We start from the raw sequence: 19,174 nt of genomic DNA, 5'->3' as shown, positions 1-19,174 counted from the left end.
CTGAGGATATCCCTGGCGTCCTAAGAGCCTCACTAATTCACCGCCAGCATCGCGTCCAGCCACGTTGCTGGATTTCGAGTCGGCAGGCACCAAGCTGCAAGTGAGATCGACACAATCACGATAGTCCTGTCCAGGAAGACATATCGCAAGTCGCTGGAAAAGCGATGGTACAGCCAAGTCGCTCAAAACGCCGGAGAGTATGGAGCCAAGGAGCAGACAATTCGGGTCGAGTCGGAAGGTCTTTGGCTTTGGCGACCAAAGCTGCTCGTTGGTTGCATCATGAAGGCCATCCGCGATGACTGACTGAAAGTATTTGAGCAGGAGGGTACGATTTCGGGATGTTGTCACGTCAGGACATATCCATTGACTTTCCGGTCGCCCCATGAGACGGACTGGGCGCAAGAAGCAATGTTGAGGACTTTGATCTGCTGCACCAGCGCATGTCCGGAAGTGAGACGCCCTGTATCACGACACATTGTGTTCAACCGCGGCTTAGCCTTGTACCGCGATAGTGGAATAATCAAGCAAGGCAGCCGAGTACCGAAGCCTCGAGCCAGTCCTTCCCTTTTTCGTTCAATATTCGAATCCCCGCATCCTTGACTGCAACAAGACGTTTGTTGCTGACAACGGCCAATGGATGTAGACAATCTCCGAACTCATATCGACGAATGTGAGTGCATGCTCCCCAAGATCCGTCTGCCATGACTTGATAACATCCTCGGGCTAAGACGGCTCGACGGATGTTTTTGTACCTCTCATTGGAGGATGATCACCTGGCCAGACCAGTTAGCCGACGCAGCCTCCCCTTTGGCATATTGATGCTTTATATAACGCATGTAGAGTTTGTCTAGAGCTTCAAGTCAAAGCTTAAGACTATATTCGGACTTCCAGTATTCGATATCACCCGCCTGGTGGCCTACATCGCCCCGTCCAAAGCAAGAAACACCAGCGAGATAGTGAAAGTCTATGCCAGAGATTGTGATTCGGCCACAGATCGTCAATATATATAGCAATGCCGCCTAGGAAACTTCATGTCGGCATTTGCGGAGGTGGGTTAGGAGGGCTGACCGCTGCGATTGCGATCGCTCGCGCTGGAGCACAAGTGACGTTGTTGGAAGCTGCTCGAGAGCTGGGCGAAATCGGCGCTGGCATACAGGTGCAGGGTCCCCAGTACTGACACCAGGTCCACTAGCTGACGTTGTCGTTCCAGGTTTTTTCAAATGTGTCTCGTCTGCTCATCCGATGGGGAGTCGACGAGATCATTGGTGATAATCTCATTGCTGTGGATGAGATAAACACCTGGGGAGCTGACAATGAGCTAATTGCTCGCTTTGATCCAAAACTGGGCGCAAAGCAAGCTGGTTTCCCGCATTGGTAGGTGGTTCTGACTCTGTTCTCTTGCTGATATTTCTGCTGAATGTCCATACTGCCTGGTAGGCTTGTCCGAAGAGATCATCTCCACGCAGGACTCGCTGAAAGTGCTCGTCGGCATGGCGTTAATCTGATCGTCGGTTCACGTGTCCAGGAGTTTCAATGCACCAAGACCTCTGTCGAGGTCACGACGGTACATGGTGTCGAGCACACCTTCGACCTTCTCATTGGTTCTGACGGCATCAAATCAACAATTCGTCGAACACTGTTTCCAGATTGGACGCCGCAAGCTGCTTCGACTGTGGCGGCCTTTCGTGGCATCCTACCATATAAAGAAGTCTTTGCCAAAGTTCCGGAAGCACGACAACTTCTCAGAAACACCATGGACGCCTGGATTGGGCCCAACGGATATATACTGTTGTATCCTTTGTCCGCCGGAACGGAATTGAACGTGGTGACCCTCTTCCAGATGAATCATATCGTCAAGACACCAGAAGATATGGATCTGGACGAGTTTCGCAAGCTGTACAAGGACTGGAACCCCATGGCACGCAAGGTCCTTGAGATGGTGAATTACACACAGAAATGGCCCCTCCTCGTCTTGCCTCCCAGGAAGACTTGGTCAAATGAGCACAAGAATGTTGTCCTTCTCGGAGATGCCGCTCATTGTATGCAGAACCACATGGCTCAAGGTGTGTAGTCCGACGGCACTGACAAAATGATCATTGACATGCTTCCACAGGTGCCGCGACAGCGATGGAGGACGGAGCCTTCCTTGGGACGGTCATTGGCGAAGTAATCCGCGGAACAATCGAACTGCCTGAAGCAATTGACATTTACGAAAAACGGCGTATTCCTCGAGTTTGGGTGAAACAACAGGCATCCTTCGTGTCAGGTACCATCAATATGGCTACTGGTGATGAAGCAGCAAGAAGGAACCGCGCTTCTGCCCCAGAGGTCGAATGTTGGGACCACAACGTCGTTCACCCAAGCGACCAGCTGCCATCCGCCTATCGATCCTGGCAGATGTATTGTTCTCCCACCAGTATACCTGGGATTTTGTATTATGACCCCGAAGGAGACGCGGACAATGCTGTATGTGAGTATCTGCAGGAAAAGTCCGAGATGGGCAAGACCACCCTGGTGACAAAGGGTTTATGGGATAAATGGTGGGGTGTCGTCGACAACAACAATCCACAGGCAGTTTGATCGTCAGGTGTATAGAATGGGCATGCTCATGGGTTCATAAAGAGTGTGAACACAACGTCAACTCCATCATGGGCAATTCATCCGTGACGTCTTTCACCTTCCGTCAAGGCATTTTCCCTTATTCCTTCAGGTTGAGGACTATTCGACGCTCGCAGCAGCTACCCTTATTTCAGGCATGTCGACTGTGGCATGAGAGCACCCTGTAGGAAGGGTTTGAATGAGGATAACATCGATGGGAGCAGCTCCGCGGGATATAAGGATGGATGCTGATAAGATGCTGCTTATCGTGAAAGAACCCAATGAGGGGATGGATGAGCAGACTTTAACGGCGACGATTAATGAATGAGGTGCTAAATAGCGAATCATTGTGGGAGGATCGCCAATTGTGAAGGATAAAGATTTTTCAGAACACCCGATGCGTGATCGGCAGGGGAAGAATAAGGCATGTTAGCCTAGAAATTGCGACTGTGGCTGCTTCTAGTGCCCCCGAAGCCTCTAAACCTCCCAGTCAAACTCGCGTCTCGGGGCGGCTATTTTCGGTGTCATCCGTGGAACAACATTTTTTTCTACAATCTGATATGAAGCATCAGCTGTGATAGACTGATTCATCTGCAAAAAGGAGCCATGTCAATCCCAATCATGCGCTGTCCAGTGTCAGCATCACCTCTGCGACGTCTCATAACTTCCCAAACGCAACAAAAACTCCCTCAAGGCTGCAAGTTTGGAAGCAAATCAGGGCCGCCCAGACCACAATCATCATCCAGACAGCTCCGAGTTTCCCACCCTTGTCGTAGTGGCAGATCGCTTGAATCTCCCGGGATCTCACCTTCAACGACCCTCCTTCGGCTTCCGTCATCGTCAACACCAACACCCTGGAATCCTTTAAACTTCTCCCAATCTCTCAGATATATACCTATACGCCATTGCAGCTCAAAAGCGACTACCTCCAGTTCTGACGATTCCTCTGTAGAAGCTTCAAAACCACAGCAAGAAAACTCAGACGAAATGCCTTCAGGTTAGTGCTATCAGTTCTGCTATCCCACAACCTCATTTCCCCACTACACACTGCCTTTCTGCTCTGTCGATCTACACACTATAGCAAAACATGGGGAAAGATGTTTGCAGCTCTTCCAAGTATCATCATCCTCACAGCATGATGCCTTGGAAATGAACTTGTGAAGCTATTTAGCAGCGCCAGCAACGCCAATAGCAATCTCAACACTTTCGCGCGCCGACGCACGTGACCTCTTCAACCCACACAATCCACCCCATTCGAGCTCCATCCCAAGATCAAGGTCTTCATGAATCTACTCCCACAAGCGAGCTACTAACACATGCTCCCAGCCCACGATCACCCCGATGCCTACGCTAAAGCCTTCAACAACAACAGCGCCTGGCGCCGGTCCCTCGCCGAGACCGACCCCGAGCTCTTCGAGTCCCTAGGCAAAGGCCAATCTCCTCAAATCCTGTGGATCGGCTGTGCCGACTCTCGCTGCCCAGAAACAACCATCCTGGGCCTGCAACCCGGCGAGATCTTCTGCCACCGCAACATCGCCAACATCCTGGTGAACACCGATATCAACAGTCTATCCGTCATCCAGTTCGCCGTCCAGTACCTGAAAGTCAAGCACATCATCATCTGCGGCCACACCTCGTGCGGAGGCATCGCCGCGGCCCTGGACAACAAGAAACTAGGCCTGATCGACACCTGGCTTATGCCGCTCCGGGCCATCCGCCAACAAAACCTGGATCTGCTGCAAAGTCTCAGTGAAAAGGAGCGGGCACTGAAACTCGTCGAGTTAAATGTCCGTGCCGGAATTTCTACCCTCCTCCAGAATCCCATGGTAATTGACGCGATGAGCGAGCGTGGTCTCCAGGTGCACGGCCTGATTTATAACGTCGGAACCGGCGAATTGAGAGAGTTGGATGTTGGGGAGGGCCAGGATGTCGAAAAATCTCGGGTTGTTGCCTTCAAGACTGAATAAGTCCAAGGTGCCTTGAAACGGTACGGTCAATGTAACGATGAAGGGCGTACAGGAAAGCTGACAGAACGTCACACAATGTCTAAGCACACGGCAGACACGATCTTATGTAGAGTTAGCGATAGGAGTTCTGTCGACAAGGTAGATGACAGACGATACAAGGGGATAAAGCAAAGGATGAAGCTGAGCTCGGTTGATCAAGTAGAGAATCGTACAAGCAATGAGCAGAGCATCCGTTTGAGCCGGTGTCCTCCTCGTGCCCAACATTACCAAGCAAGAGCAGACTACCACATGGGTGGGTGGTCCCCCAAAGCTCTTTTCAGTTGATCAAAACGATGCCCAACCTCCCTTATCAGATTCTTATCGCCCATGATCCTTCCTATGACCAACCTGTTTATTGGCGAGAAACTCGAGATCTTTGCTGGCTCCCTCCTCAACTCCAACCAAAGTCACATACCAACACACTGACATTGAGCACACGGCGGCTTTGCGATGCCCTCCGAACGTGGAGATGAGTCGATATCCCTTGACTCATCGAAGCCCCCTCTTTCGACACAGCTAAAAAAGAGACGTCATAAATCGAGATCAAAACCATGCCGCCACCCGGATCTGTTGTTATTGTTCTTCTTCGAATAGGTTGAGCGCCCTCCCGACCTAGGTGTGCGGCCAGGAAATAGTTCACTGGTGGAATTGTCAAATTGACCAGTTGCACGTGCAGGTACGCGCGAGTACCAGGTTGGAGGACGATAAATGGCTTGGGCAGTGTCCGGAGTCCGAATCAGACTGTTCTGTCGGGTAATGGTCTGTGTGTTCGATACTCCCAGGGCTTGTCTCTCGTTCCTGTCCCACTGCCTTGGGCGCTTGCGCTCCTGCATCCTGGCTTGGTCAGCAGTAGCTTTTATCTGCTGCATCACCTCTGCTCTCGCTCTGGACTCTCTCAATTCTTCCATGACTTGCGACAGTGGTTTGTTGCGTTGGTCTGGGCGGACATCTTCATCCTTTCCTTGCATCAGCTGCAGCTCCAGGAGGCGGCAGCCATGGGTGGTCATGTAGTGACCAGTATGGTCAAAGACTTCCACCTCTTCAATGCCACGTAGGCACCTCATCTTTGCAAGCAATTTTGTTCTAGCAGTATGTATTTCTTGCTTCCATTCGTTCTCAAGGTGCCTCTCTTCGATCGTGGACCAGTAATAGAACTCGATGCGTAGGTTTGTGAGGTTTTGTCTGTTCTTAATCCAACAAAAGAATTGATGCCATCGCTCTTCCAGGGTTAAGTCCAGCGTGCAACGAATGTTAGGAGGGACTGTGAAGCCAGATCCCATTCTAAGGGACAAACTTCGGACATTCGAGACATTCTGATTGCCGACCGTCTTGAACCACCATTTGCATGCAGCCGGGTCTTGAAAATGGAAGGTGTGCTTCCCGTAGAAATAACGGCTGCCTCCATCGCGGAACTGCTTGCTGACACGCGTCAGACTGAGGTCGACATTGTCCAATAGTACCTCATCACCCGTTTCTTGTGACTGAATATCGTTGCCGGTTCTAATGCTGCCCGCCAGCATACCTTTTCGGTAGAAAGGCCTGATAATGGTAGATGCATCCCGAACGAAGACGAACTCGAGCATTCTATCAGCCACATTTGACGGGAGATCGCGAAAGAAGTCGCGCTTGTCCATCACCATAGGCGTCGTGACTCCCGTGCTCGACGAAGACTCCATCGTACTGTCGTGAGAAGCCGTAGACCGCGACGATGGTGGTGTGACAACAACCATAGTCGATTTCATTTGCAGGGCGATTGTCTGTGAGATATCCTCTTCCTGTGCGGTTGGCGAAGTTCTTGCTTCGCCTTCGAATACTGTGGATGGAGTATTCTCAGGTATTGATCGCAACGGTGAGGATGAATATTGGTGCCTGGATGGAATCATAGCTCGAGTAGGTTTAGGCATGATGGGAATGGTGGACGGTGAGGATGGAACGGGGTCTTCTGCTGAATGGTTCGGGTTCCTATTTGTCGAAAACCTGTAAGTCAGCGGATATTCTCTTCAATCCAAGGGTATGCCACTTTAACAAAGTCATGCCTTGGAGATGGGGCGGTTCAGGTACAACATGGAGTTGGGTGGGCCGGGGCTACCATGTCTGTGAATAGCGCAGGAAGAGAACTCACACGGAAGGATGCGCATCACTGATAGCTGTAGACCAGGTGGTCCCGTTGCCCTCAAGTGTCTGTGGGTGGTGTCGAGTCCGCGCTTTCTTCGAGGCAGGCAGGGTGCAGGGAAATACTGCTTGTAGACAACGGCCGTTTGGGGCTCCGCGCACCCTCCTCGATGACGGGTCGCCAAGAGGATGTCGCCGATGATGTCGCGAACGGCATGATTGTTGGTATATTGCTTGTTCGACACGATCAAGATGATAGTAATGATTAAATCGTAAAGAACGAAATGATGCGATGCGGCGCGACAAGCACCTCGTTGGAATTGGGGCCCTATGGTGCAGCTTGGCAGGTGTGGTCTGGCATAAGGTAGGCCATGCAGTAAAGAGTTCCTTCTCGTCTGTGTCAAAAGTGATGCTCAAGTGACGACTTCACTTCACTCTCGGAACTTTTTGAACGCCTCTGCCACCGTCATCCCACCCTCTACGGCTTCTTTCACTTTGTCGTCGGCAGCAACCAACTTGGGTATCAAGGACAAAGTTTCATCGAGCAATTCTTGAGGGATGACTACCACACCTTCGGTAGGATCGCAGAAAATGATGTCGCCCTAGGTGTTGTCAGCTTGAGCAGACTGACCGTTGCTGCTCGATACTCACTGGAGACACGTTCACACCGGTTATTGAGACTGGAACATTGCGAGCATATGGTGTTGCTTCAGCACTTGTTCCGACCGTCGACCTCCCCAGTGCGAAGATCTAGCATATCAGTCATGTTCTGAGTCATTATGAACGATGGGCACAGAGATAAGAGTGGGAGCATATGTGACAAGAAGGACAGAAACTTACCGGCAGCTCAGAACTTTTTAGTTCAGTTATGTCTCTGACACGGCCACCAACAATGCATCCTGCCACGCCTCTAATCTTCATCCTTGCTGCCATCATACCCCCTACGGCTGCACATTTTTGACCTTCTGGCTGATCAATGACCACAACGGATCCAGATTCTGTCAAATCTACCCAATGACTTCCTTTGGGTATTGTGTTCTCGGCTGGCGGCGTTGAATCTGGTGGGGACTGCTTTGGTACGAGCTTGACGGTGCATGCCGGTGCAATGATCTTATTTGTTGTGTTTTGGTTTGCTGCGGAAGATTGCGGTAAAGCAAATGGTTCTTTGTTCATCTCAACGAAAGCTCAAAGATGGGATTAGGTAGCCTACCAATATCGACCAGGAAGCCACCACGCGCAATTTCGCCTGGTTTCGGCTTCTGGAGTTTCAACAAACCATCCGACACCTAGGTCTGTTAGCATCAGACTATCACTCCCAGATGCCTGTCCTTACATCACAAGCCGAGTACTCGTGAAGAGATCGGAGTTTTGCCTGGAGGCTGCCTGCCCCTGTCGACATTGCCCTCGTCTCTAGAGGTTTCCGACGAAAAGCGTCCACGCGATGAATAGTGCTGCAACAGAACGCTATAGAATGATATCTAGCCTGAAGTCTTGTCCAGCTATACAAATGCTTCTGCATCACGGTGGTGGAGGAGGAATTACAGCCATGTTGGTGAGAAGATGTACTCCGCTCCGAGCTCGGAGACTTCACCACTGGCATATTCGAATGCCAACGGGTTGGAGATTACCGAGGAAGATCCCTCTGGGTTGAGAGTAGGGATTCTATTGGAGTCTTTATCACAGTACATCTACATCTTCAATGCACGTCTATCATCAGGTCTCCGCAATGGATGCATGATGTTTGAAGGTCTGGATATCATATCTACGTAGTACGAAATCCTGCACATTCGGATGGTCTAAAGCATCCTTCTCCATACGATCTTGCATTCAAAACATCCAGTGTCAGGATAGTTTGACGATCGGGGTCGTACCCGGCTGCAAGTATTGTTCTTGACCCTAGCAACAAGACTGACAGAGAGATAGGACTGTAGGTCTGTAGAATACCTGTTGATGTCCTTGTTTCCCGTGTATTCAATGCCATCCACCCGCCTCTGCTTGGGAATAAAGTCCCATGTCGATTTATGTGGTAGCTTGTGCGGTAATTCTTCCCTTGTCGGCTCGATTGAACATGTACAAATCTGGTTGTCGTAGCCGTTCTGGGGCAGAGGGTTTGGCGATTTACGTGATTCGTGGCTCGGCCTAAACAAAGGGTCAGAAAACCGAGAAAAGCGCTTCCTCAGGAGACTGCGAACCTTCCATCTGCTGTTGACTAATGATTGTTAGCATCCCTATCGCCAGTGAAACATGACCACCATACCTTCAAAGCCCAGCGGAGCTTCAACGGCATCCGACTGCCCTCTCACTTTACCAGTTAATCTGTGATCTCTCTCCATCACTTCGCGCATTAGCAGAATTCCGGTAGCTCTCCACGATTTAACCCACTCTGTCTATCCCATATGTCCAATTGTCTTCTCGGCCGCTTGTAGTCGTTCGCGTAATATCGGATCGAGGAAAGGCCGGCACCCTACAACATAGCTCAGTCTTCAATATCCTTTGCTGACCTGTGTGAAAGTTCTTACTGTGACACCGAACATGGTGACCATGATAACGTAGGGTAGGAAGGTCTCGAAGGGGACACCCATGGTGGAAGTCGACCTCGCGGAGCGAGGATTTCTATTGTTGAAGACGGCTGTTGTATTGTCGGGGCTGACAGTCTCCTGCGCGAGGATCCGTACTGTCGTCAATTCTCCCTCACCTTGTTCGGGAGTTCAGGTCGGCCTGGACAACAGCAATAAGAAGATTGTCTATTGTAGTCGGCTTGCAGGTCGGGACTGAAGCTCAATGAGCCAATGCCAAGAGCCAATGCCGCTTTAGCCGGACTTGACGCCGCCTGAACACCTTGAACTGTGGAGCGACCTCATGCTTGTTCACGATCGAGTGCACTCCTTTGCATTCCAATACTTAGGTGCACCGGGCAGTAATCAGGGACTCAGAGTCTGGTCCCCCGAACATACCTACGTCGACACAGAAGCCTCGTGATTGTCAAAATGGGAAATCTGTGATCGACCATCATCCTTCTTGCCAAAGCTGGAATGGCCACGACTGTGCAAAAATGTCTATGTTATCGAGATGGCACGCCGTGCAATGATCATGAAAAGCTGGACGTCGAATGGTTGCCCATATGATCATGACAAACTTAGGTGCGAGGCCGCAAAATCGCTTCATGCGAAGTACCTGGTAAGTTTTGATAGTGAAGCAATGGTACCAGTAAGTCGCCCTGAAATTGTCGTTCACTGACGGCCCATGTCACAATCAACCATCACTTCAGTCACTGCCTCAAAACAACTTACCGCCTCGCCCAACAGCTGCTGCTACTTAAATCTCTGCGACATGTGGACGTAAACAAGACTTGTGTCTTCAACTTTTCAGCCATTATTTCCTTCCCCAGCGTTGACCTCTACCTCCCGGCCATTGCAAACGAGAAGCCTTACCTCCATTCGCACATCATCTTGCCAGTCTTCGAAGATGGCTTCGTCTGTGGAAGACACAGCAATGATTGATATATCAGTACGCGAAGATACCCTGAACAGTGTTGGTCTCGCTGGTCATTCCCGCCTGAAAATTGGAATTGATTTCGGTACAAAGTTTTCGTCAGTCTGCTATGATCGCTGCTCTTCGTCCATTCCCCTTTCAGACTGCCTCTGGGGAGAAGCTCTCACTAAGCTCGTCTTTAAGGCACCATGTCGTCACGGCGAGAGCGAGCAACGATCGAATGAAGTTGCCGTACCCGACGGCCTTCTCTTGTTGCAAACTCGTAAAGAGCATGCGGCGAGCGTCGACTGTACCAGCTGAATCGCCCATGACCACTCCAATCAGGTGATTGAGTTGTCCTGGGTATGCGTATTTCGGTTCAAGAAGAATGGGTTGATCTGCGTCCAGCTTGGTGGAATACATGTATTTCTGGACAGTGCCCTCAATGCGATCGTAGATTCTCAACATTTCAACCTCCACAACATCATCCGGACCATGTCGCACGAAGTCAGATGGTCCACCATCGGCCTTCCCAAGAAGGCGTTTGAACTTTGGCAGATTGGCAAACTCTACATCAGACAGCATGTCATTCTGCCTTGTACGGCGTTCTAATCTGTCTGTCGGCTGCCGTGGTGCAGAGGCAGGAACCTCTCTTTGGCCCTGAGAACTTTCTCTGTTGCCGACTTGCTCTGATTCTGGTGGAGACGTTCTCGTCAAATCATTGGGTTGGGTCGGGGCGTCATTCGTCCGTGATCGCAGGCGCTTCGGTGATTGACGATCATCCGCGCCACCGACTGTATATGAAGCCTTGCGTTTTGAGGTCGCGTGACTGGTAGCCTCGTTCGAGTATGCCAGCCTTCGTCGAGCCCTAAGTTGGTCAGGAGTGTAGAGGTCTACATATCTGGTCCCCGGCTCCTCCCAATCCAGAACTTCCACGCCTTTGCCATAGATTGTGGTCGCTGTATGGGGTGCATTTTCGTACTTTGACAGTCTGTATTGTGTCCAGAACCATTTCAGCCTAGCTGTAACTTTCTCTCTCTTCTGATCGTCGGCTAGAGTCTCGATGCCGGGAACAAGTTTCAAGAAGTGTTCGTCCGCAATGAGTGCATTCAGGGCTGACGCTTCATCTTGAACTAGTGTGCCTTCTGGGCCTTTGTTGGCTTCAAGCCATTCCAGCAGGAAGACCTTTGCTTCAGGAATCCATTTCACGCTTTGCGCTTTGATCGTCGGTTTGAATTGTGCTGTGACCATCGTGGCGAGATCTGTGGACGTGGCGGTTCAGGAGGCTGCTGTTTGCGTAAGGAGGAAGTAGCGTGTGGGCTGTTGGAGAGAAGAGCTGGTTCGGAAGGCAACGACCATAGTGGTGCGGAGCCTTTACACCGTGTAGCAAGCCGTTGGTTGCCATGGCTGATTGTTCTGAGACACAAGGAATGTGCCACCCCGGACAATGACTCATCCATTGAAGAAACCGCAATACCATTATATCAATCAGAATGAAACACATTCATTTCAATCGCACCTGACGGTCCTGCATTCAATATGGAAACAATGGGTGAATTCCAGTTTTTCGAAATGTGTCTGGACAATAGTCCTATTTCTGGTTACTGGAGGTGAACTGAAGCGCCCTATTGACTGTCAATCAATCAATGGCGTGTGCTTGATGAGGACTGAACGCTCCCGGACTAGGCGGCGAACTGCCTCAAGTCGCGAATGGTGAATACAACAGAATGACGCGTGAAAGAAACTGCCACGGCGACGCTCATGTTACTGCCACCGTTGGGTATACTGCCTGGCCCAACAGGTTTCAACGCCTTTCCCGTATCGAACACTGCCTCGCATCGCATGTCAGCACCGTTCCCAGTTTGCAGACCTCTCTCCTTCTTGCACCCGAATTGTAGCATGAAACCTCAATGCTTAGCATTTGGACGGATTGATTCGAATACCATCACACCCAACGCTGATCATGGCTCCATTCGACGAAGACACAGAAATGGTCGATGCCCCTGTGCTCGGCATGCAAAAGCTCGGAATTCTGGACAAGGACAAAATCTTCGAAGATCTCGAACTTGATGGTGACTGTCGGTTGAGAATAGGAGTCGATTTTGGTACCAAGTCCTCCTCGCTGTCCTATGATCGAGCGACTTTATACACTCCTCTTGCACACTGCAAAGCTGCCGACAAAATCTTGAAAGATTACAATGGCTCTCACCGCATCGAGAGTGTTGCAGCGATCCTCCAGAACATCGATGACCCACAGGATACCGTGCTTGTTTTTGGCGCTGCAGCAAACGAAGATCCGTCAGTAACCAGTCGGAAGCTCCTTGGAAAAATTCAGATGATGAAGCTGGACATCCTTTATGAAGGCACTCAAGCTTTTCAAGATCCGGTCATAATCAACATGCTGGAAGACCTTCAGCATCAGCACCGAGAAGTCCTGGACGCAATCTGCAACGGCCCGACACAAGCGCCGTGTCGTGTTCAAGATCCGCTTTCCGGACGATACAACTTCCGCACGATTCGCTCGATTCGCTGCGTGTTTCGGGAGTTTTTGAGGTATTTGTTACAATCTGCCAAAGCTCATTTTGCCTCAAGAAGTGAACTCCAGCCGGCCATAACGGAAATGATCTTTGCGGAGAAAGCTGGCGTAGCTGTTTCCATCCCCACGATATCAAGTTGCCACGACAGCACGATGGACGATCTGCGCGAGCTGTTGCACGGTGCCGGGTTTCCGAAGAGAACATGTCTTCTGTCTGAAGCGAAATCAGCGGCTTGGTTCAATCTTTTGGAACAAGCGCAGGGTATTGGGGCAGATATTCCGCACTTTGCCCGAGAACAAATCTTGATTGTCGCGGATATTGGAGGTGCCACGACTGATGTTCCATTCGTCGCACCGTGTAGGACGGGCGAAGATGGATCGGGTATTATGCTCGGAGAACTCAATGACGGCGTCGGTCCTCTCAATGGTTCCCAGAAGCTCAACGAGATGTTCAAAGGTTGGCTCCGAGAGCGTTTCCCTGGCGGCGTCTTGCAGCTTGCGAAGGCATTCCAAGGGAGTGAGCGGGATCTGTTAGAAGCATTCGCGGCTGGTTTCGAGGTGAAGAAGTGGAGTTTCCGCAAGTCGGACTGCCGAGTCGAGATTCGACCGCATTCAAAGGCTCCTCTTGTTTTGAGAGACTTCGAAGGAGATGATTTTGCCGCAGTTGAAGACAGGATCATTCTGCACTCGTCGGTCATGGGGAAGTTCTTCGACGAATGGCTGAGCGGCATCATTAATATGCTGGAAGAATGCGTTAACAAAGTCAAGCAAGAGCTGGAGGAGTCCGTATCTGTCGTGATCGGTCTGACGGGCTGGGGAAGTTTGCCACCATTTGTCTTGGAGGAGACCCAAAGCCATTTTGGCGGAAGAATCCCTGTACAAATGATGGAAACGAAGAGAACCTCTGCAGTAGCACAAGGTGGTTTTCTGCAGCTCACCAGTCAACCGGTCTTTGACGCGCAGACTGCTCGGGCCAGCTTCGACATCCGCACGCCCGACATTTACAAGCGTGTGATTTGCGAAGGTGCAGATTTGTCAGATGGTCATGGGCACAGTCTCAACGGCGAACTCTGCTTCAGAGACTCCGAATTGCCTGTGCACTTGATACTCGTTGTGTTGAGGGATGAGCAGTATGGTTCAATGGAGACCGCCGGCCTGTTGAAGCTTATGATATCCAGTCTAGAGCAGGGACAATTTCAGCTTGAAAAACATGCGGACGGATCATCGTACGTACGGACACAATACCGTATCCAGCTGCAGTCGGACGAATTGATGCCACGGTTGATGCTGACGGTCCCATATGGAGGTCGTTTTCTCAATGTGTCGGGAGGCGCTGGGCCGGACATGAGTAACCACATGGTCATCAGAGATCTATACGAGCATTTTGCGCACAAGGGAGACGATGACGCGAGGACGATCTGGAATGAAACACAAGGCAAGCGGGCGAATGGGACCATGCAGTTCACGTGCTCGATTGCGCATGATCATTCAGCATGGCATCAACCGGATATCTTTGAGGAGGTCGAAAGTGACATCACGGACAGATGGTGAGCAGGTCTTGAGTGAAAGATGGGTGCTGTCGGTCATTGTACAGCTAGAGGACTCTGGATGCTTGAATGGCGATCGAAAGTCGGTTATCGTGGTTGTGGTGATGGTGATGGAGATGATGTTAACGGCATGCTCGGCTGCGATGTGGGAGTCGAGACTTGTACAGAGTTGTTGGGGGAGACCGCCTGAGAGCAAGTTATTGGCGTGAGGTTTCGAAACCGTCTTGAATGCGATTCATGTAGATTGATGAAAAAATACGCGAAAAACAGCATTGACCCTCGAGTGTTTTCCCATGATGTCTGACAGGGAACACGTCGAGGTTACAATGTCCATTTCCAGCGAATTGGGGACAGTTGGTGCCTTGACGGCAAATGGGAGCATGATGCTGATAGTATTCAGGACTTCCTCCCATAGCATGGGCGAAGGCTACAACGATATGTGTGAAGAAGTCTAGATAGATAACGAGGGACAGTATCTATCAAGGTACCTCGCACGGTGCCACCTGAGGTGTATCCATGATTATCACAGGAAGGTGCAGCGGACGAAGTCATGTGACCGTAGCTTAAGACGTCGCCTGCGACATGTTCAACGGGCTGCGAGGTCGATCGGGTCCTCAACAGACTCACTAACTATCGCAATAAATTTCAGATCACATATTGACGTGTAGCGAGTGAATCTCCTTTCCATATTACACCTCGATCTCGACAACGAGCGCTATCGCGCATTCCCTCACGCGTCGAACTCGAACCTTCCCCACACCTCAAGGGCGCACCGCCCTACCGCAGTCATCTTTGCGCCGAAGCACAAATGACACTCTATCCGAAGGATTCGCTTGCTTAGATCTGGCCTGGTGACTCCTCACAGCGATTTTCGAACGCTCATGGTATTGGTTCAACATTGGAGATAAGTGTTGCGACGTGGATTGCGGCGAGAACAGACTTGAAGGTCGGTGTTGACCACCATATTCATGCCGCCTCTTGTCTCCGAAGACCCGGACGAAGTGTCCAGTCTTGAACAAGACTCTGCGGCTCCTACGGCGCCTTCCTCCCCGCGACCTGATGTGAGTGAGAATGCAGCCGAGGGCAGCGTCGAAGCGGACATAGAGATTGGAAATGAGACGACAGCGTCAATACAGAACGTCCATCAGGCGACAGAGGCAGACCACTCTTCGCATGCGCCCAACCCCGACGACAGTGCATTAGGCGACCAGTTACAAAGGTCCGCTGAGGAGGGTCTAAGCGATGCTGAGGCCGAGCCCGAAACAGGACCTACTCCCCAGACCGACGTAAAGGAAGAGCTGAACGAAGACGTCTCTATGCTAGACGCCGACGCCGACGCCGACCGTGAAGGAAGTGGCGAAGTCAGCGGCAATACTGCGCAAGATGCTGAAACGGATTTAGATGCAGACGCAGATGCGGATGCGGACGCAGATATGGAAAGCGAAGAGCCGGACCAAGAAACTGCAAATCTTGAACTTGCAGACCATCAACAAGACGAAGAACATGCACAGGATGATGGAGCTACAAACAAAGCCGATCCGAGCAAGACATCACAGACCACTCCCGACGATGAGCCCGACTCAAGCGAAGACGAGGCTGAGGACACGGAAACCTCCAGGTCGGAATGCATATTTTGCAAGAAAAGTAGCGCAGGCGAAGAAGGCGCAGAAGCAGATTTGATATGCTCGAGCTGCGATTCGCAGGCGCACTTGCGATGCGCTAAGGAGAAAGAGGTTGTTGAAGACGAAGACACTTCGACCTGGCGGTGTCCTGATTGCGTGAAGAAACCGGCATCGTCGGAGTCTCCACAAGAGCAAGCCGCGCGGTCAAAGAATTCGGCACCACGACTTGTTAGAGACCTGTTACCTGTCACTCGCGGCGTGCAAAGGCCCAATGCACATTCAATATTCGCACAACCCCTTATAGAAGAGGGTGAGGATGGCGGGCGCGCTCTCAGGAAGAGAAAGTCCCCTTCTGAGCCTCCAACCACCGATAGGAGGCGTCGGAAAGCTACACCGCGGGCACAGGAATCAGCGACAGCAGCAGAAACCAAGGCCGAAGCCGAAAGAGCCGTTGCCCACTCAACCAGGAGATCAAGTCAGAAGATCTCAAGGCCCATTGCACGCATTTTGCAGCACCGTCCTTTCGAGAAAGCACCACCACACAAATTCATTCTTGCTTTTAGACTAGATCAGTCGAAGATTGAAGAGATACTGAGCAGACCTCCGCGTCCAGGCAAGAGACGAGGTGGAAGGGAAAAGAAGAAAATCCCAAAGATCGAACCGCCTATTTTTCAACCGCCTGTGCCCAAGTTTCCAGCACTGCCAACTCACAATCTTATTTTCCCTTCAGCATTCACTGACAGGGAGGCCGAAATCAATGCGAAACCGTACGGCGGCATCCTTTCAGAAGCGGAAGCTGACACATCACGGTCACTACCGCAATTGAGAGACCGAGAGATTTTCGAAATTGCGAGGAAAGAAGCAGAAGAAGAACGACGCAGAACATCTGCGGCAGCTGAAGCGGAGATCAACGGGGATAATACAGCAATAGCTAAGCCCAACCGAACCGTGTCAGGTCCGCCTACGAAGATCAAATGCATCCAATTTGGTAAGTTCGTCATCGACACTTTTTATGCAGCTCCATATCCCGAAGAGTACTCTCACGAGTCGAGGCTCTTCATCTGCGAGTTCTGCCTCAAGTACCTACCTTCGGAGTTCGTTGCCTACAGACACAAATTGAAATGTCCTGCCAAACATCCTCCTGGGGACGAAATCTATCGAGATGGGACCCTTTCGGTCTGGGAGGTCGATGGACGCAAAAAGACCGAATACTGTCAATGTCTTTGTCTGATGGCGAAGATGTTTCTCGGGTCAAAAACACTATACTACGACGTCGAGCCTTTCCTCTTCTACATCTTGACCGAATATGACGAGTTCGGATATCACTTCGTCGGATACTTCAGCAAAGAGAAGCGACCAGCAAGTCAAAACAATGTTAGCTGCATATTGGTGATGCCCATACATCAGCGCAAGGGCTATGCGACGTTTCTGATCGACTTTTCATACCTGTTGACAAGAATAGAAGGCAAAGACGGATCGCCTGAGAAGCCTCTGTCAGACATGGGATTGACCGCATACCGATCATATTGGGATTTGACCGTGTCAAGACACTTGCTTGATATAGGGGTGAAGCCCTTCAGTACCAAGTCGTTAATGGCCAGGACAGGCATGACCGCCGATGATGTGATTCACACACTCGAGCGGCTATATGCTTTCATTCGCGACCCAGTGACCAAGACCTATGGCATACGATACGACAAGAAGCTGTATGAGCGCGTTGTGGAGGAATTCGATTCGAAAAAGCACCGAAAGCTGAGGCCACAGAACCTTGTGTGGACGCCATATATCATGGGACGCAGCGACCAAGCTACCTTGGACGGTCAACCTCTTCACGCCATGGCTCCTCGCGACGACGAAGATGACGAAGAAGAGAACGTTGACGGCATCGATGCTACGACCAAAGCTGACCAAGCCCTCGACGCCGAAATAGAGCTCTCACCAAAATCCAAGACCAAATCAATAGCAGCAATGTCGCGGCCGGCATCAGTGGCCGGGGATGAAGCAGATGTCAAAGATCCGTCTCTCGTCAACGACCAAGGCGTCGTCGCCCCAGGACCACCATCAACCGATGCTCTCAACGGCACAGTGTCAACGCAAGTCACACAGCCCGAAGTCAAGGTTAATGGCCTTGTCAACGGCGACTCGAACGTACAAGCCGAGAAAGAAGCCGACAAGAAAGACGAACCCGTCGAGGAACCACTCAGCGGCTACGCCCTTGCATTTCGCACCCTCGCCATCCCTCCCGCCCGCTTCCAGATCGACCCGCCCATCCCGCCGGCCATGCTACGCCAGCGCAGCACCAAGAAACGAACTCAAGCTGCTGCATTCGGCCAGAAAGCCAATGGTATTGGTCTAGGCGACTCACCTTCAGTCCCTGTCGCGGTGCGCAGTTCCCCGCGCAACGCACCGAGTATCAACGGCAGTGCCAGCGGTACTCGGACTGGTCGCGGAAGTGGAAGTCGCCTCACGAGTCCGGACAAAATGCCCGATACGCCTGTGCGCCGGAGTGGACGAAGAAGCAGATTGTCGAATACAGTGGATGTAGCGTCTGCAAATATCGATGGGGCTGTTGATGACGACGAGGACGAGGACGTAGATGACGACCAAGACGCCGATGTCGATGTCGACGTTGATGCCGATGCCGATGAGGATTCTGCGGAAGGCGAAGGCGATGACGACGTGCAAGCCAGTGTAAAACAGGAAGGTCAATCCGAATCTGAAGCACAGTCCGAGTCCGAGTCAGATGCAGAGGCAGACGCGGAGGATGAAGATGTTTCTGTCGCCGAAGGGAGCGTTCAAGAAGATGAAGATGACGATGATGACAACGACGAGGATGCTGAGATCCCTGAGGACGACGAAGATAGTAGTAGTGAAGACGAAGACGATCCTGATGCTGAGGTCGATTTGCCGGATGATGATGACGACGAGGACGAGGATGCCGAAGTCGATGAGGAGGATGATGACGATGAGTAGCGTGCAAGATTCATCTTGTCGTTCTCCAAGTTAAAGTTCAGCTTTCCTGTTGCACATCCGCCCATCAGAGACTATTGGGAAGTAAGGGATTGGACGTTGATACCAGATACCAGATACTTTCAGCGCTTGAGCTCAACATAGCCAAATCCTATTGTTACTCGAAGCAGTCTTACACAGGCCACGAGATTGACAAAGGAAAAGAAGGACCTTGCTAAAACATAAACTGCTAAATGAATAATTGTCTGACTGACGCCGGTTCTGGTTCCCCTTTTTCAGAAGCAAAAAGCCGCTTGTGCACCCACGGCTTGC

The 19,174-nt window shown here is 51.2% G+C and overlaps 8 protein-coding genes across 8 annotated transcripts; 4 read left to right on the top strand and 4 right to left on the bottom strand.

Moving 5' to 3' along the window:
• The first annotated feature begins 698 nt into the window (after nt 1-698).
• On the top strand, nt 699-2,993 carry EDD37DRAFT_321889 (salicylate hydroxylase). Its single transcript, XM_062811465.1, has 4 exons — nt 699-1,156; nt 1,211-1,374; nt 1,438-2,063; nt 2,114-2,993. Exons 1-4 carry the CDS (start codon nt 1,013-1,015, stop codon nt 2,578-2,580), a joined length of 1,401 nt encoding a protein of 466 aa, XP_062671808.1. The 5' UTR covers nt 699-1,012; the 3' UTR covers nt 2,581-2,993.
• Nucleotides 2,994-3,757: 764 nt separating this feature from the next.
• Nucleotides 3,758-4,849, top strand: EDD37DRAFT_321517 (carbonic anhydrase). The gene has a single exon (XM_062811461.1). The coding sequence runs from the start codon at nt 3,915-3,917 to the stop codon at nt 4,563-4,565; it is 651 nt and encodes a 216-aa protein (XP_062671807.1). The 5' UTR covers nt 3,758-3,914; the 3' UTR covers nt 4,566-4,849.
• On the bottom strand, nt 4,850-6,944 carry EDD37DRAFT_321978 (uncharacterized protein). The gene is made up of 2 exons (XM_062811467.1): nt 6,729-6,944; nt 4,850-6,566 (listed from the first exon to the last, which is right to left on the bottom strand). Exons 1-2 carry the CDS (start codon nt 6,740-6,742, stop codon nt 5,135-5,137), a joined length of 1,446 nt encoding a protein of 481 aa, XP_062671806.1. The 5' UTR covers nt 6,743-6,944; the 3' UTR covers nt 4,850-5,134.
• A 203-nt stretch (nt 6,945-7,147) lies between these two features.
• On the bottom strand, nt 7,148-8,115 carry EDD37DRAFT_648371 (ribonuclease E inhibitor RraA/Dimethylmenaquinone methyltransferase; the record flags this gene model as incomplete). Its single annotated transcript, XM_062818004.1, has 5 exons — nt 7,148-7,318; nt 7,368-7,466; nt 7,557-7,879; nt 7,927-8,002; nt 8,050-8,115. 5 exons carry the CDS (start codon nt 8,113-8,115, stop codon nt 7,148-7,150), a joined length of 735 nt encoding a protein of 244 aa, XP_062671805.1.
• A 719-nt stretch (nt 8,116-8,834) lies between these two features.
• Nucleotides 8,835-9,298, bottom strand: EDD37DRAFT_648370 (uncharacterized protein; the record flags this gene model as incomplete). The annotated part of the gene is made up of 5 exons (XM_062818003.1): nt 8,835-8,855; nt 8,909-8,925; nt 8,974-9,051; nt 9,099-9,180; nt 9,236-9,298. 5 exons carry the CDS (start codon nt 9,296-9,298, stop codon nt 8,835-8,837), a joined length of 261 nt encoding a protein of 86 aa, XP_062671804.1.
• An 815-nt stretch (nt 9,299-10,113) lies between these two features.
• Nucleotides 10,114-11,536, bottom strand: EDD37DRAFT_321505 (uncharacterized protein). The gene has a single exon (XM_062811459.1). The coding sequence runs from the start codon at nt 11,436-11,438 to the stop codon at nt 10,347-10,349; it is 1,092 nt and encodes a 363-aa protein (XP_062671803.1). The 5' UTR covers nt 11,439-11,536; the 3' UTR covers nt 10,114-10,346.
• A 491-nt stretch (nt 11,537-12,027) lies between these two features.
• Nucleotides 12,028-14,371, top strand: EDD37DRAFT_321511 (uncharacterized protein). Its single transcript, XM_062811460.1, has one exon. It carries the CDS (start codon nt 12,151-12,153, stop codon nt 14,272-14,274), a length of 2,124 nt encoding a protein of 707 aa, XP_062671802.1. The 5' UTR covers nt 12,028-12,150; the 3' UTR covers nt 14,275-14,371.
• Nucleotides 14,372-15,098: 727 nt separating this feature from the next.
• Nucleotides 15,099-19,053, top strand: EDD37DRAFT_321497 (histone acetyltransferase). Its single transcript, XM_062811458.1, has one exon. It carries the CDS (start codon nt 15,239-15,241, stop codon nt 18,863-18,865), a length of 3,627 nt encoding a protein of 1,208 aa, XP_062671801.1. The 5' UTR covers nt 15,099-15,238; the 3' UTR covers nt 18,866-19,053.
• Nucleotides 19,054-19,174: the final 121 nt, after the last annotated feature.

Source organism: Exophiala viscosa, assembly GCF_022695815.1.
Source record: "Exophiala viscosa unplaced genomic scaffold EDD37scaffold_3, whole genome shotgun sequence".
Taxonomy (NCBI): Eukaryota; Fungi; Ascomycota; class Eurotiomycetes; order Chaetothyriales; family Herpotrichiellaceae; genus Exophiala; species Exophiala viscosa.
Note: the sequence above shows the minus strand (reverse complement) of the source record. Positions and strands in the feature narration are given on the sequence as shown.

Coding starts and splice junctions, on each gene's coding strand:
- EDD37DRAFT_321889 (XM_062811465.1), top strand. CDS start 1,013: ATGCCGCCTAGGAAACTTCATGTCGGCATTTGCGGAGGTGGGTTAGGA. Junction 1,157..1,210: donor AAATCGGCGCTGGCATACAG/GTGCAGGGTCCC, acceptor TTGTCGTTCCAG/GTTTTTTCAAATGTGTCTCG. Junction 2,064..2,113: donor GCAGAACCACATGGCTCAAG/GTGTGTAGTCCG, acceptor ATGCTTCCACAG/GTGCCGCGACAGCGATGGAG.
- EDD37DRAFT_321517 (XM_062811461.1), top strand. CDS start 3,915: ATGCTCCCAGCCCACGATCACCCCGATGCCTACGCTAAAGCCTTCAAC.
- EDD37DRAFT_321505 (XM_062811459.1), bottom strand. CDS start 11,438: ATGGTCACAGCACAATTCAAACCGACGATCAAAGCGCAAAGCGTGAAA.
- EDD37DRAFT_321511 (XM_062811460.1), top strand. CDS start 12,151: ATGGCTCCATTCGACGAAGACACAGAAATGGTCGATGCCCCTGTGCTC.
- EDD37DRAFT_321497 (XM_062811458.1), top strand. CDS start 15,239: ATGCCGCCTCTTGTCTCCGAAGACCCGGACGAAGTGTCCAGTCTTGAA.